This window comes from Carlito syrichta, unplaced genomic scaffold, assembly GCF_000164805.1.
Source record: "Carlito syrichta isolate Samal-C Ts95f unplaced genomic scaffold, Tarsius_syrichta-2.0.1 Scaffold308870, whole genome shotgun sequence".
In the NCBI taxonomy this organism is placed as follows: domain Eukaryota; kingdom Metazoa; phylum Chordata; class Mammalia; order Primates; family Tarsiidae; genus Carlito; species Carlito syrichta.
The window spans coordinates 1,069,604-1,083,675 of NW_007252966.1; the positions used below are offsets into that span (position 1 = coordinate 1,069,604).

General features: G+C 38.3%; 1 protein-coding gene across 3 annotated transcripts in view; it reads right to left on the reverse strand.

The window, feature by feature from the left end:
- Positions 1–14,072, reverse strand: part of ZNF239 (zinc finger protein 239) — an 18,241-nt gene continuing 4,169 nt past the window's right edge. Inside the window, exons 2-3 of one of the 3 annotated variants that reach the window (XM_008066257.1) lie at positions 10,648–10,770; positions 1–1,850 (exon numbers count right to left, since the gene is read on the reverse strand). In XM_008066257.1, the coding sequence (XP_008064448.1) occupies positions 364–1,755 (1,392 nt within the window). In that variant the 5' untranslated portion in view covers positions 1,756–1,850; positions 10,648–10,770 and the 3' untranslated portion in view covers positions 1–363. Of the gene's footprint in view, positions 1,851–10,643; positions 10,771–14,072 lie in introns of those variants that run through there. The other 2 variants (XM_021716673.1, XM_008066258.1) reach the window with 2 other exon arrangements.

The following is a 14,072-nucleotide window of genomic DNA, read 5'->3' on the forward strand; positions in this document are numbered from 1 at the left end:
AAGAGAAACCAGAGTTTCAATTTCTCAGAGAATGTCAACAAAGGGAAACATGCCCTGTTTGGACAAATATAAAGTTCTTGCAGTTAAAAATGCTGGGTAGTTCTAATAACACTGGCTGAATTGCAAAGTACAGAAGTTTTCATTCTACCCACCTGAGAAACCAGAACAATCTATTCATTATATAGTATAACAAAGTGCTTGGTACTTAAATACTTCAAATGAATGGATAATTTTTCAGTAAGGGAACATATCTGAATACCCCTTACCATCTCCTTTTAAACTATAAAGGTAAGAATGATATTACAAATATTTAACAGTTTTTACAGTAAGAGCACTCTGAAGACCTGAGTGGGTTCACATCACTTAACAGGGATCTTTCCTGTGAACACGCTGATGGATATGAAGGTTTGAGCTCTGGCTGAAGCCCTTTCCACACTTGCTGCACTCATAGGGCTTCTCCCCAGTATGCACCCTCTGGTGGATGAGGAGTTTGGAACTCTGACTAAATCCCTTCCCACACTTGCCGCAGTGATAGGGCTTCTCTCCAGTGTGGACTCTGAGATGGATGCGAAGATCTGAGCTCTGGCTGAAGCCCTTCCCACACTCATAGCATTGGTAAGGCTTCTCTCCTGTATGGATGCACCGGTGAATGTGAAGGTTTGAGCTCTGACTGAAGCCCTTCCCACACTCACCACACTTGTAGGGCCTCTCTCCTGTGTGGACTCGCTGGTGGATGTGCAGGTTTGAGCGCTGACTGAAGCTCATACCACACTCCCCACACTCATAGGGCTTCTCCCCAGTGTGGACTCGCTGGTGGATATGCAGTTTGGAGCTCTGACTAAAGCCCTTCCCACACTTGTCACATTTATAAGGTTTCTCGCCTGTGTGGACGGCATGATGAATGAGCAGACTTGAGCTCCTGGTGAAACCCTTCCCACACTTGTCGCATTTATAAGGTTTCTCATCTGTGTGGACTGCTTGATGGATGAGCAGACTTGAGCTCCTTGTGAAGCCCTTCCCACACTGCTCACATTTGTAGGGTTTTTCTTCTGTATGGTCTCTCTGGTGAAGCAGTAGCTTTGAGCTTTGACTAAAGTCCTTACCACACTGATCACATCTGTACAGTTTCTCTGCAGTGAGGATTTTCTCATATGGATGAACATCTGGGTTGATGTTCAGTGTTTTCCCACAGTCATTATGGTTACTGGGTTTCTCCTCTGTATGAGCTGCCTGCCGACTACAACTGACCAAGTGTGATTTCCATCCATAAATGCCTTTGCAGTTACAGTTAAAGGGATCCAAAGATTCTTTCAATTGACCATTCTGGCAAATTGCCTCACCACTGTACAATGGTGAAGCCAATTCTGCTACCTCAGACAAAAGTCTAACTTGAAGGTTCTCTGAACAATGGTCCATGGAAGAACATTCCACCCTTATTACTTTTCTCTCTGTGCTTTCTTCAGTTACAAAGATATGTTTGCTTTCCAGAGGATCTTGAGGCTCACCCTTATGGAACTTCACTGAAGAGTCTTGTGTAGCCGTTTGGCGTGGGAATTTCCAAGACAAATATTTTTCACTTTCAATGTTTTTGAAATCATCACTTGGAAGAGTCAACACACTGTTCTTGTTTCTGGAAATGTGAGAAGATGCTTCTCCCCACATTTGACAAGGCGACAGATCTAGTTCAGACTTTCCATACACCTCCCCTGGAAAACTCACAATACAATCCTGACTTCCATTTGTTGTACTGGCCATCTCTTCCAAAATTAGCCAGCAGGAAAGCTCATGTAACAGAGATCCCGAAGTCCTTTTTTTTGGAAGATGCTCCACAGGATTTTCGTTCAAGTCTCCTAGGAAACAAAGATAATTCAGTGATAAGAATAAAGGATATATTTAAAGATTTCAGAATGGAAGTACCTAATGCCTGAAGACTTAGTAACTAGAAAAACGTTCAGTTTGTGCTTACAGTCATGTCCTTTGGATTAATTCAGTAGAGAAGACCCGGGTACAGAAGACAGAAATTTTTTCTCAGCTTTTAAGCTCAGGTAATAAAGGTATTCCTTTACTAATCCCAGAGAAAGCTATGAATCCTATATCCTTGCCAGTAATAACATTTCATTTCACTTCCCCTTATTTTAAGTAAATTTGCTTTTATTTGGTATTCTACTTTTATAGATTTTAGGGATACAAAAAGGAAAACAGAAATTCTTTAGCTTAACAAGCTAATGCCTCCTGGGAAGAAAGACAAATATACCAAATAATGATAAGGTTTCAGTTGAATGCTCCTACTCTGTGGCTCTTGTGGCTGGTTGTGTATACATCTGTTGTACTGTCTTTTACTATACATTCCTCTATACCAAGTAATAGTACAACACAACCAGCCACAAGAGCACAGAGTAGGAGCATTCAACTGAAACCGTAGGACCCTGGGAAGATTTCTGAAAGAAAATGACAAGGAAAAAATGTGAAATGTGGAGAGAAAATATAATGTGTTCAAGAAAACTACAAGCAGCTTCTTTTGCAGGAGGTTAAAAAAGGAAACAGTGTGCCCCAGAGGAATATGGGAGCCGGAGAAAAGGGCTTGATGTTTAATACTAAGGATCTTAAGGCTAAACCATGTAGGGACTGAAAACTATTAAATAACTGAAATTTGGAGTGAATGACTTTGTGATTATAAACACCACTGGAAAGCAGCCTTTAGTTAGAGAGACAGCTGCTATAGTAAATGAGAAGAAAAATGGCAAGGATGATAGTTGTTGAAAGTTGTAGATCACATGATGACAAATTAAACATGGAAGGCAAGGGAAAGGAGGCACAAAGCTTGCTCCCCTGGTTCCTTGCCTGAGTGGTGCTATAAAATAAGATAGGAAATACAAGAAGAAAAGGCTAGAGTGGGGAAGCAGACAAATAATAAACTCAAATCTGCCTTGCTTAATTTGTGGTGTTGGTGAAGAATTCTTGTTACACTGTTCAGTAAGCATGAGATATATGGGTCTGGAACTCCTGCAAGAGAACTGTTCTAGGAATACAGAGCTTAGACTTTCTGGTATATAGGAGGGAAAAGAAAAACCCCAGACTTATCTGTGTCAAAACAGATGGAGTGAATAACCTAATATTATACTGAAATGAGAAGAAATCCACAATAACCTTGGAGAGATATAACGGTTGTCATCACCAGAATGTAAATGTTCAGGAACTCCTATATGATAAAGAATAGCTGGAATAGAAATGATGGAGAAACTAGGGGAAAAAATGTAAAGTTCAAAATTATGTACAGGAGAAGGCTTCTTTAGGGGTAAGGCATATTCTTAAGAAGTCCTAGAAATTCAAATTAGAAATTCAAATTCCAAATGCAGAATCAACAATTATAAAGTAAGAGAGTATTGACTCCATTTCTCTGGAGTCTGCGTGTCCCAGAAAATCAATCAATCAACAATTATAAAGAAAGACATTTATTAATTCAAGTTAGGCATTCCTAATGGCTGGACTAATTGTTGCCATCAGCAGCATCACTCTCTCAACCTTCCTTTTCTTTTAAAAACAAAAATATTGGGTGGCTAACAGAAGTGGTCCCATATAAAGCCTCGAGAATAAGATAAATGATCTATCAAAGAAAGGTTGCAAAAGTATTGACTGGGCTGAAGAGAGAAGCAGAGGTTGAAGTAATGATGAACCACACAATGATATGATTGGTTAAAGTACCAATAAAAACCAAAAACCAAAAAACAAAAAAACCCCCAAAAAACCAATTGTCAGTATGTGCCCAGGATGAAGCCTCATGCTAACCTCTGAAGTGGGAGTTCTGATAAAACATATAGAGCACAGCTGGAACTGAAGAAGCAGGACATGCCCAGATAATTTACCGGTATGAAGAGGTGGTCTTAAAAAATAGCCTGTACCATCTACCATGTGGATTTTTATTACCTCACTCCTAAGCCCAGTCAGCAGAAGCATTCCCAAAAGCAGAATACACATTTGTGCCAAGTGAGTTGAGCATCAGCTAAGGATGCACAGTCCAGTATCATACTGAGAAAACAAATTTTTGAAAAAAATATATAAACAGACAATTAAAAAAATATATAAGCAGACATCTCCACAAAAGTAGAAAACTAACAAGAGAGGCACAAGAAATAGTAAACAGAGGAAACAAAATTGAAAAGCTAATTAAAATCTCAGAGAAATCAAAAGAGGATATCACACTTAAACACAATCTAATAATAAAATATAAACACACTACTATGAAAATGATAATTCTAAATTAATAAAATGACTAAAGAAGATGATAATCATAAGTAATGCCTACTGTGTAAGACTGAAGCACTCAGGCACTGATTGCACAATCTTATGTGACAGGGAACTATGAGGATACTGATTTAGCTCATGAAGAAACCAAAGTTGAAAGAGGTTAAGTTAGCTGGGCTTGGTGGCTCAGCCTGTAATCCCGTGCTTTGGGAGGCTGAGGTGAGTGGATTGCCTGAGCCCGCGGGTTCGAGACCCGCCTAGACAACTTGGCGAGACCTCATCTCTACAATAAATCAAATATCAGCTGGGAGAGGTAGCACATGCCTGTATTTCCAGCTACTTGGAAGGCTGAGGCAGAAGGATTGCCGGAGCCTAACAGGTCGAGGCTGCGGTGGCCGAGAGCGGCCACTGCACTCCAGTCTGGGCGACAGAGTGAGACTCCAACTCAAAAAAAAAAAAAGAAAAAAAAAGAAAGAATTTAAGTTATTTGCTTTATAGTTGAGTGTCTGGCTGTCTTAGCCTGAGAACTGTAATCTAGGTGGGTTAAATAGCAAAATGAAAACATGGTAAAGATGGGAGATTGAGTAATTCTCCAAGAATGCATATCAAAGGATAGGCAAACAGAAAAATAGAAAAGCCCATTTCCAAGGAGTTCCATGAGGACAGTGAAGATACAACGAAGGGAGAGAAAATGATCAAAGAAATAACAGAAACAAAGTTTCCTAGAACTCAAGATTCAGGGCTCACTGAATGTTAAAAATGATATGTGAAAAGACACCCAACTGAACACAACTTTTAAAACCTCAGTACCTTGGGGAAGGGGGGACACACCTCATCAACAAGGGTACCCACATAATGAATATTTGTATACCTAATCCTGAATTGTACCTCACATCTTTAAAATAAAAAAATTAAAAGAGAAAAAAGCCAAAACACTTTTAGGATTAAAAAAAAAAAAAACAAAAACAACCCCTCAGGACTTCAAGGAAAAAAAAAAATCCCAGAAAATGCTAAAAGCATCCAGACAGATAAACCAGATTATGTACAAATAAATGAGAGTTATACTGACTTTGAATTACTAATTGGCAATGTTCCTAACGTGAAACTAATAGAGCAATAATTTCAGTTTTGGAGAAAAAGTTATTGTGAAATTATAATTATATACCCAAACCATTCAATGGGAGGGAAAAATAGAGACTTTTTCAGACAAGAAAGAATTTAATTACTGAAACAATTACTCAGGGATATGCTGTAGCAAAATTTTTAAAAAACTAAGAAAAATATATATGATACAGGAAGTAGCAGTAAGCAGTCAATAAAATACATAATTTAATTAATTGTTGATACATATAAGAAAAAATACTAAAAACTCTAAAGTAACACATGTAATGAAAATTCCCCAAATAAGGAATATTTTTAAAAAGCATGTATTCACTTCAGGGGGAAAAAAAAGGAACTGTAATCATAGTATACTACTTGACTATACAGTGAACAATTATTATAACATCAAAGCAATGTAAGCATTAATCACTGACAGGACTCTAACGTAAATTCTTGGGAGGCTGGGCATGTTGGGAGGTAATATAAAAAAGCTATATCTTCATCTATGAAATAAGGACATCAATATAAAATATAAAATATTGATAATTCAAAGTATATCACAATACAATAAATTCAAGTTAAAATGATACTGAGATACCATTTTCTGTTATATGAACACCAATCAGAAGTTGAAGATAAGCATTGCTTGTGAGTGCAAACTGGTATCATGAAGGACAAACATTTTGACAATTATCTATCAAAATCACAAATGTATGCATTTAGCATTCCAGCTTGGAAGTTTTACTCTTCAAATTTCTAGGCATAGTTGTGAAATGACATTTATATGAGATTACTCACTGCAGATGCTGTATAAAAGCCAACTGATTGATCACAACCTGGATAGACAGAAGTTACAGACATGAAAAAACTTCTCATTGTGTAACTTTTTGTACTTCTTTTTTAAACCACGTGAATGCATTTATAAGAGAGAGAGAAAGAGAGAGAGAGAGAGTGAGAAAGAAAAAACATGCTGTTTGGAAGTATGAAGACAAACCCAATAAGAAAGTTGAAAGGATTAAAACACAGGGCCTTTGAGAAGCCACACTATGGATGAAGGATCAGCAGAACTTGGGAATATTTTCATTATAAGCCTGTTGATACAACTTGCTTTACCCAGGTGACTGTATCACTTTGTTTACAAATTTCAAAAGTAATGGCAAAAATAAAAAAGAAAAACGATAAAAGAAAAACAGCACAGCTTGTAGCAGGGAAATCATGAGGTGGGCCAAAATTATTAAACAGTTAAAGAATATTGCTTCAACATCCCTATTGTCTACTAATTGGGAATGGCTAGTGGCTGCAGAAATTGTAGGCATATGATGAATATCAGTGGAGGAGGAATTTTCTTAATGGTATGTTCTCTCTTTTTTTTTTTTTGAGTTGGAGTCTCACTCTGTTACTTAGGTTGGAGTGCAATGGCACACTCATGGCCACTGCAACCTCACTCACGGTCATTGCAACCTCGACCTGCTGGGCTCAGATGATCCTTCCCCCTTAGCCTTCTAACTAGCTGGAATTACAGGCGCAAGCTACCATGCCCAGATTATTTTTTGATTTATTGAAGAGACGAGGTCTTACCAAGCCCAGGCTGGTCTTGAACCCCTGGACTCAGGCAATCCTCACACCTTGGTCTCCCAAAGTGCTGGGATTATAGGCTTGAGCCACCATGCCCGGCCTAATGGTATATTTTCATAAGCAGTAGTAAAACTTTATGATATTAGTATTTTTAATATTTAACATAATATGAAGAATGAGTGGACAACAGAAACTGCTGGCACAGAGAAAGGGCTTCTTTTACAGGTAGTTAGCATGGAATAAAAAAGCTGTTTAACATATATTGTGTAAAACAGCAAACTAAAAAATACAGCATAATCTCATAAAATTTTAACATATATTTGTAATATGAATACATATGTATAGAGTACACAGAAAAACTATTAGTGATTTGATTTCATATTATACTTTTAGTTTTGAAATTTTGAGACTTTTATATCTTACATGCATAAAACAAAATGTTGAACAACTATGTTCAATGTTATATCAAAATGAAAACCTAGAGCAGAACTTAAAATTGGAACCTAATCTCCTACTTCATTTTTGCCCCTATGTAAACCACTCTGCAAAGCAGTCACAGTGATCCTGGGTCAATCAGAGCATACCATTTCCTTGATCCAATGGCTGCCCATAGAACTTAACATAAATTCACTTTTTACCAGTACCTTCATTGCCATGAGTGAGCCAGGCCCTGCCCACCACTCCTCCTTCCAGGTCTTTGGGTCTCCCCTTACATGGTTCCCCCTGCCTGGAATGTTCTTCCCCTCTCCAGTCACCTGCTTAAACAATTAATCCTTTAGTGCCTGGTTTAAATGTCACTTCAGAGGCTTTTCCTAAAACTATCAGCAACACACATATAACCCTCATCCCATCATGTGCCTTTATTCTCTCAGGGCACTGTTCTATCCTTCACAGGATTTGTCAAAATTATAGTATTATGTTGTGCTTCCTTAATGTTTCTCCCACAGACTATAAAAGTAAATCCTGTAGCAGTCAATTATTAAATATATCAAATATTGACTATGTACCCATAGCATTGGAAGTATTAAATACATTGCCTTCTCTCCAGGAATGTGGTTGGGAACAAGGAAAATAAATCAGAACTGTAGATCCAATGGTTAAAAGAAAAGCATAAAAATGAATATGTAATCAGGTCTGAGACTGTGAGATATAAATGGAAAATTTGAGAAGGGGGTCAAGTGGAGGGGCAGCCAAAGATTTCACATAGGAAATGGTCTTCAAATAAAATCTTAAAGGACAAAATTAATCAGAACATGGGATAATCAAAGTTTCCAGAGCAAAAAAAAAAAAAAAAAAAAAAGCATGGAATACCTCAGGAGAATGGAATTAGCTAGAAAGGAAAGTAAATTTGAAGCAGTAGAAAACAGTGCCAGGCCACCAAGGACCTCGAATGCCAGACAAAGAGTTTAGAAACTTGATGCCAGTGGCTAAGGGTAATTTCAGTTTTTCATCCAAAGAGTGATGTGATAAGAAATATGTTTAAGGCAGACAAGTCTACTTGCGATATCTAACTTAAGCTTGAAAAAATGATGGCAACAATTTGACTAATTTTTACCATAATTCAAGCATTAAATAGATCAATTTTAGAGTGATATCTGTGGAATTTAAGAGTATTGATAAATGTAAAAGAAATTAAAGTTAAAAAAGAATTGGTTGCAAAAAAAAGAGAAAGAATTGGTGAAAGACTTTCAGACACTGAGGACAGGAAGAGAGAAACTTAATATAGTAATGGTCTATTCTAAACTAGGGAACTAGAATAACTTTAATACTGACAAAAATGGGAAATAGGAAAGGAAATTTAAAAGGAAAAGAATTTTTAAAATTATCAACGCACTGAACATAAAGTAGCGCTGGATATTTCAGTATAGATATCCCATAGACAAGAAAATACACGGAATAGAATTTAATACAATAGGAAATTAAGGGTTATTAAACTAGAAATGATACTTGAAGCCAATAAATGTGTACTAGCTCTTTATACAAATTGTACGTACACATACACCATTCTCATCAGGGGCAATATTGCCCCCAATGGATGAGAACTGGTTCTTAGGGGGCACAAAAAATCTTACCTATGTACTGGCTTGTGGCCCACAAAAACACAGTACTACCTGACAAAATCTTATTCCTTAGTATTTAATTTCTCTAAAGGAGAAATTTAATTTGTCTCCTTTTGGTGAGGGAGAAACATTGATGTATAGTGAATGAAAAGCAAAGAGCCCTTTGGGATTTTCAAAGTTAGTGGAAACACAGAGAAGCCACTGGATCTGCAGAGAAAAGGAGTAAGAGAAAAGCCAGGGAAAACAGAAAAACTATGATTTCATACAAGACAAAGAATTTTAAAAGAAGGCCAATGCTATAAAAGCCATCAGTAAAACTGACAATAGTAAATACTCTAAAAGAAGAGGACAAAAATTCAGTGGTGACCTTCAAGTGAGCAATTTTGGCACAAAGAAAGAGCATAGGCACTGGGTTTATATAAAGAAAATGGAAATGCTGGATTCACCACCTGAAGGCAACAACTTTACTGCTCTGTAGCACTCTCCTCACTCCTCAGGCTTAGCTGAGAATGGAGGCTGAAGAGCCACGGTCAAGGGGCAAGAACCAAGGCCCTCCTGTGGCCTAAGGAAGGAAAAATTCTGAAAGCCAGCATGAAGGCATACTTCTTTTCAGTGTTTTTTGTAAAGTGTCTGCTTTTGACTACAAAATGGAAATTTCACATGTTTCTACGTAGTAGGTACACATTCATCTTCCCACCTAATTAAAATTATTTATCAACATACTTTAATGGCTACATACTTTTCTATGATCCATGACAATGTCTGACCAATCACTTGTGATACATTTAGTGAGTAACTAATTTTTTCACTGTTTAAATAATTCCATATTGACCATCTTTGTATACTATTTTCAGTTGAAGTTACTGTTTCTTTTGGATAGATACCTAAAAGTGAATTACTTCATTTGAAAATGCTTAAGGCACTTTGATTCAGGCAAAGTGTTTTCTAGGAAAACTGTCAATTATACCCTTATCTATTTCTATCTTGTCCTACCACAAGCTTTGATCATCTTCAGGAGGCAAGACGGATGAATTCCTGAATATGAATGAAAAGAAATAATGGAAACTAAATATTGCGAGCCACGAGAAGGATATTCAATGAAAAATTAAGTCCAAGCAAAGATAATACAAGATCAATGTGGGGGAAACATGGGACAAGATAAGAGTACAGAGAAGAAAGTCATTGGATAGGAAAAACCATAACCTTCTGCAGAGGCAGAAGGGGGAGTACGTGAATGGATCCTGGTAGAGCATATAGAAAGCACCCCAGAAGCCACTATTTTCTAGACAGACCAGAGGATTTTTGGAACATTTCCGAAGAGATTCCTCTTTCATGGATTAGCCTGGGCTTGTAACTTGTCATGATGCCTGCTGTTCTTTGGAGTTCATTCTCCATTATACAACGATCTTTATCTTGCTCCAACTGAGAGATCGTATCTTGGAAACTCACAGTGATTGTGCAGAAAGCAAAATCAGTCCCACCTCTGGTTTATGAGATGGAGCAGATAGGATTTCTGAGTCAACTTAGTAAAGCTACCATTCTTCAATTCTTACCAAGTAAATTTCTCTAAATGCTTAGAATAGTCGGAAAACATCCTTTTGTGCCAAAAAGGAATTAGGAAATAAAAACTTCAATGGGTAGGTATCCAGATTCATATGTTCTTACCCACTGAGACCACGTTCCTGTAGTTTCCCAGCATCACAGCTCTGCACAGCTTCCTCTGAGCAGGGTCCAGGCAACCCCACTCCTCCTCGGTGAAGGCCACAGAGATATCCGTGAATGTGACTGATTCCTAAAACATTAAGCACATTCCTCCTCAACCAACAGCCACCTGCACAAATGCCCTGGAAGTAGAGTGAAGTTGATAGCATTGGAAAAGGTAAGAAAGTATAGAAGAAGTTTGCAATTCATGGGATCTGAGTAAACTAAGCCAAATTTTGTTGGAAAGTCTTCCCTTTCTCACCTATTTTGCTACTTCTAGGCTATTAGCAACTGAATCTTTCCTTGTCACTGTTATCTTGTGTTATTGCTGAAACTCTTCACCCCATTCCCAGCATTATCCTGACAACCTCAATACTCATGAGAACAATTTACCCAATGCTCTAACTTCCTTTTTTCTTTTATTTTCTTCTTTTTGAGTTGGAGTCTTGCTCTATCACTCAGGTTAGAGTGCTCTGGCACAATCACAGTTCACCACAGCCTTGACCTCCTGGGCTCAGGTGATCCTTCTGACTCAGCTTCCTGAGTAGCTGGGACTACAGGCACATACCACCAGCCTGGCTAACTTTTTTATTTTTGGGGGTAGAGATTTGGTCTATGTTGCCTAGACTGGTCTCCAGCTCCTGGGCTCAAGCAATCCTCCTGCTTTGGCCTCCCAAAGTGCGGGATTACAGGCATATGCCACCATGCCCAGCCCCATTTCTTGATCTCCACAGTGCCAAGGATCTCTGGCTCATTTCATCAAACTGCAATAACATAACTAGGCCTAGTCCACTATTTGCACTTCTGCTTTTAAAATATTAATCTCTTTATATCCTACACCTTAAAAATCTCCTTTTTGAAACCATTGCAGTCTGCAGTAAAGAAAACAACAAAGTCTCTTCCTATTCTTTCTGTTCTTCCCTTCCCTCACATCTGCTTTATCAAGATTACTATCCTTTAACCTTTCCTCTTTTTTTTCCTCTCAGCTAAAACACGCTTCTGATCTCAAGGTTTTCCCTCACTATATCAATCATATGTGCTTTCTTCTTCTAAACTAAGTCATTTTGAACATTACTAAAAAATAAAGCAGTACATATACATACAACTATAAAACACTCTCTTTAAGTATCCTTGTCAATCCCTTGGCTTAAAATACCTTCGACAGCTAAATACGAGAGGGTCTTAAAAAAAGCCCAGAATTACTTTTTGGGGGGCAGCCCCTTGTAGCACAGGCTTACCCTGCTAGCTAAGTGTACTAGAAACCTGTCAGCATCAGTGTACCAGCTAGCATTGTTGTGAGAGGCTGTGTTTGACACCAGTGAATGCTTTTTGGAGATTTTTTTCTATGCATTTGCCCATTTCATGATAGGTGGTTTACAAGTGTACTTGCCACACTGTGCTGAGTGTTCAGCAGTTTTAGACCCAAATGGCATGACCTCCATGCCCTTCTCTCCCTATTCACCTGATCTTGCCCCAGCAACTTTTTTTTTTTGTTTCCCTGGGTGAAAAAAATACTCAAAGGGAAGTGTTTTGTTGATGTGGAAGCTGTCAAACAAAAATCAGCAGAAGCCCTAAAAGGCATCAAAATTGACAGTTCAAAAATTTTTGCTCAGTGGAAAAAGTGTCTCAGTAGGTGTATTGCATCAAATGGAGAATACTTTGAAGGTGACTGAAGTTTAAACATGTAAGAAACAATACACAATTTTTAAATAAATAAATTATGGCTTCTTTGGATCCCTCCTTATATTTATCTCTGGCCCTAACTTTTTCCCTCAACTTGACTTCAACTTTTCACTTAACATCTACATTAGAATATCTAAAAAGTGCTTAAAGATAAATAGGCCCTAAAAGAACTCTTGCCCCTGGCAATCTCTATCAATATCTGGTCTTCCCCAGACATCCTCATTTTAGTAAACAGCCACATCACTCACCCAATTGCTCAAACCCAAATCCCAGAAGTCATTTGATTTTCTTCTGTCTTTATCATGTCTCACCCATTACTAAATCCCATCTCCTCTATTACTAAAGCTTATCTGCATCTGTCCACCTCTCCCCATCCTGCACAGTTAACACTACAGGCCCAGCCATTACTAACTCTCACCCACACCAACTTCCTGCCTTGTCGGTTTCTATTCTTGCTTCCCTACACACGAGTTTTCCAATTAGCAGCCAGGGTAATCTTTTAAAACACAAAACAGGTTAGGCATGAAACCTTTAAAAGGTTTTTCAGTGAGGATTGAGTAAAATCCAGACTGTTCATCCTGGCCTGCAAAGCTCTGCAGACCTGGTTCCTGTCACCTCCTCAACTTCTGCCTGAGTCACTCCTCTCTTATGATCACAATTGGCCCCAGAGACCTTGCAGGACCTTGAACCACATCAAATTCCTTCTCAACTTAGGGCCTTTGCACTAACTGCCCTCTCTGCCCAGAATGTTCTTTGTCCATATCTTTCTGTATCCAGTTCCTTATCATTTAAGTCTCAGTCCAACTCTTGCCTCCTCAGAAAAGTATTTCCTTGACCATCTAATCCACAGTAGCACCCAGTAACTATCATTTTCCTGGTTTTAATTTCTTCCTATTACCTATACCTTACTTTATTATGTATTCATTTTCTTTCTTATTTATTGTCTGTTTCTCCCACTTAGAGCTAATTCACGGAGAACTGAAAGGCTATCTGATTTGTTCACTACTGAATACTCAAGGTCTCAAGCAGGGCCTGGCACATAAAAGGAGTTCAAATATCATTCAGTTAACTTCAGTCAATCTGGTTCCCTCCAGGGTTGTCTGATGAAGCAACACTTCTCAAACTACCTGTAGTAAAGAATAAGCCTTTTGTTTTTTAAGCAAATATTCTCAATTTCTGTACTTATGTCTGCATGGTACATGGGCTGGCACTAGTCCATAAGCCATACTTTGAAAAGGGGAGTGATAGAATATATAAAAAATAATGAGGGATGCCTCATAATTTGGATCAGCTATGCCAGCTTTGGCTTGAGGCTGAAGAGGTATCATTCATTACCTTCTCAAGCCTGCCCTGCAGGAGTGTCATGACTTACTCAACTAGTCACCAATGGAGAAGGTAAGAATGAAGGAAAACAGGGTTTTTTCCTAAGCTTTCTTATCAAGGTCACTCACTGGTTTCCACTCTGAGGAAGAGGGCTGAAGAAGCCTACAAGCTCCTGAGAAAAAGGTGAGACAAAGAGGAGGTTGCTGCCTTAAAGCTCCATAACCACATCCTTTAGCAAAGCAACTCAGAGAATATCAAGCAAGTGGATGGGTCGTTCCTCTCAACCAGACCTTTTTTCCCACACCAGTGAAAAGAGGTTTCTTTCTGTTCATAATTAGTATCTCCCTGTGGATTCTAGGTCAAATTCCTTCTTCTCTCTTCAGAGAG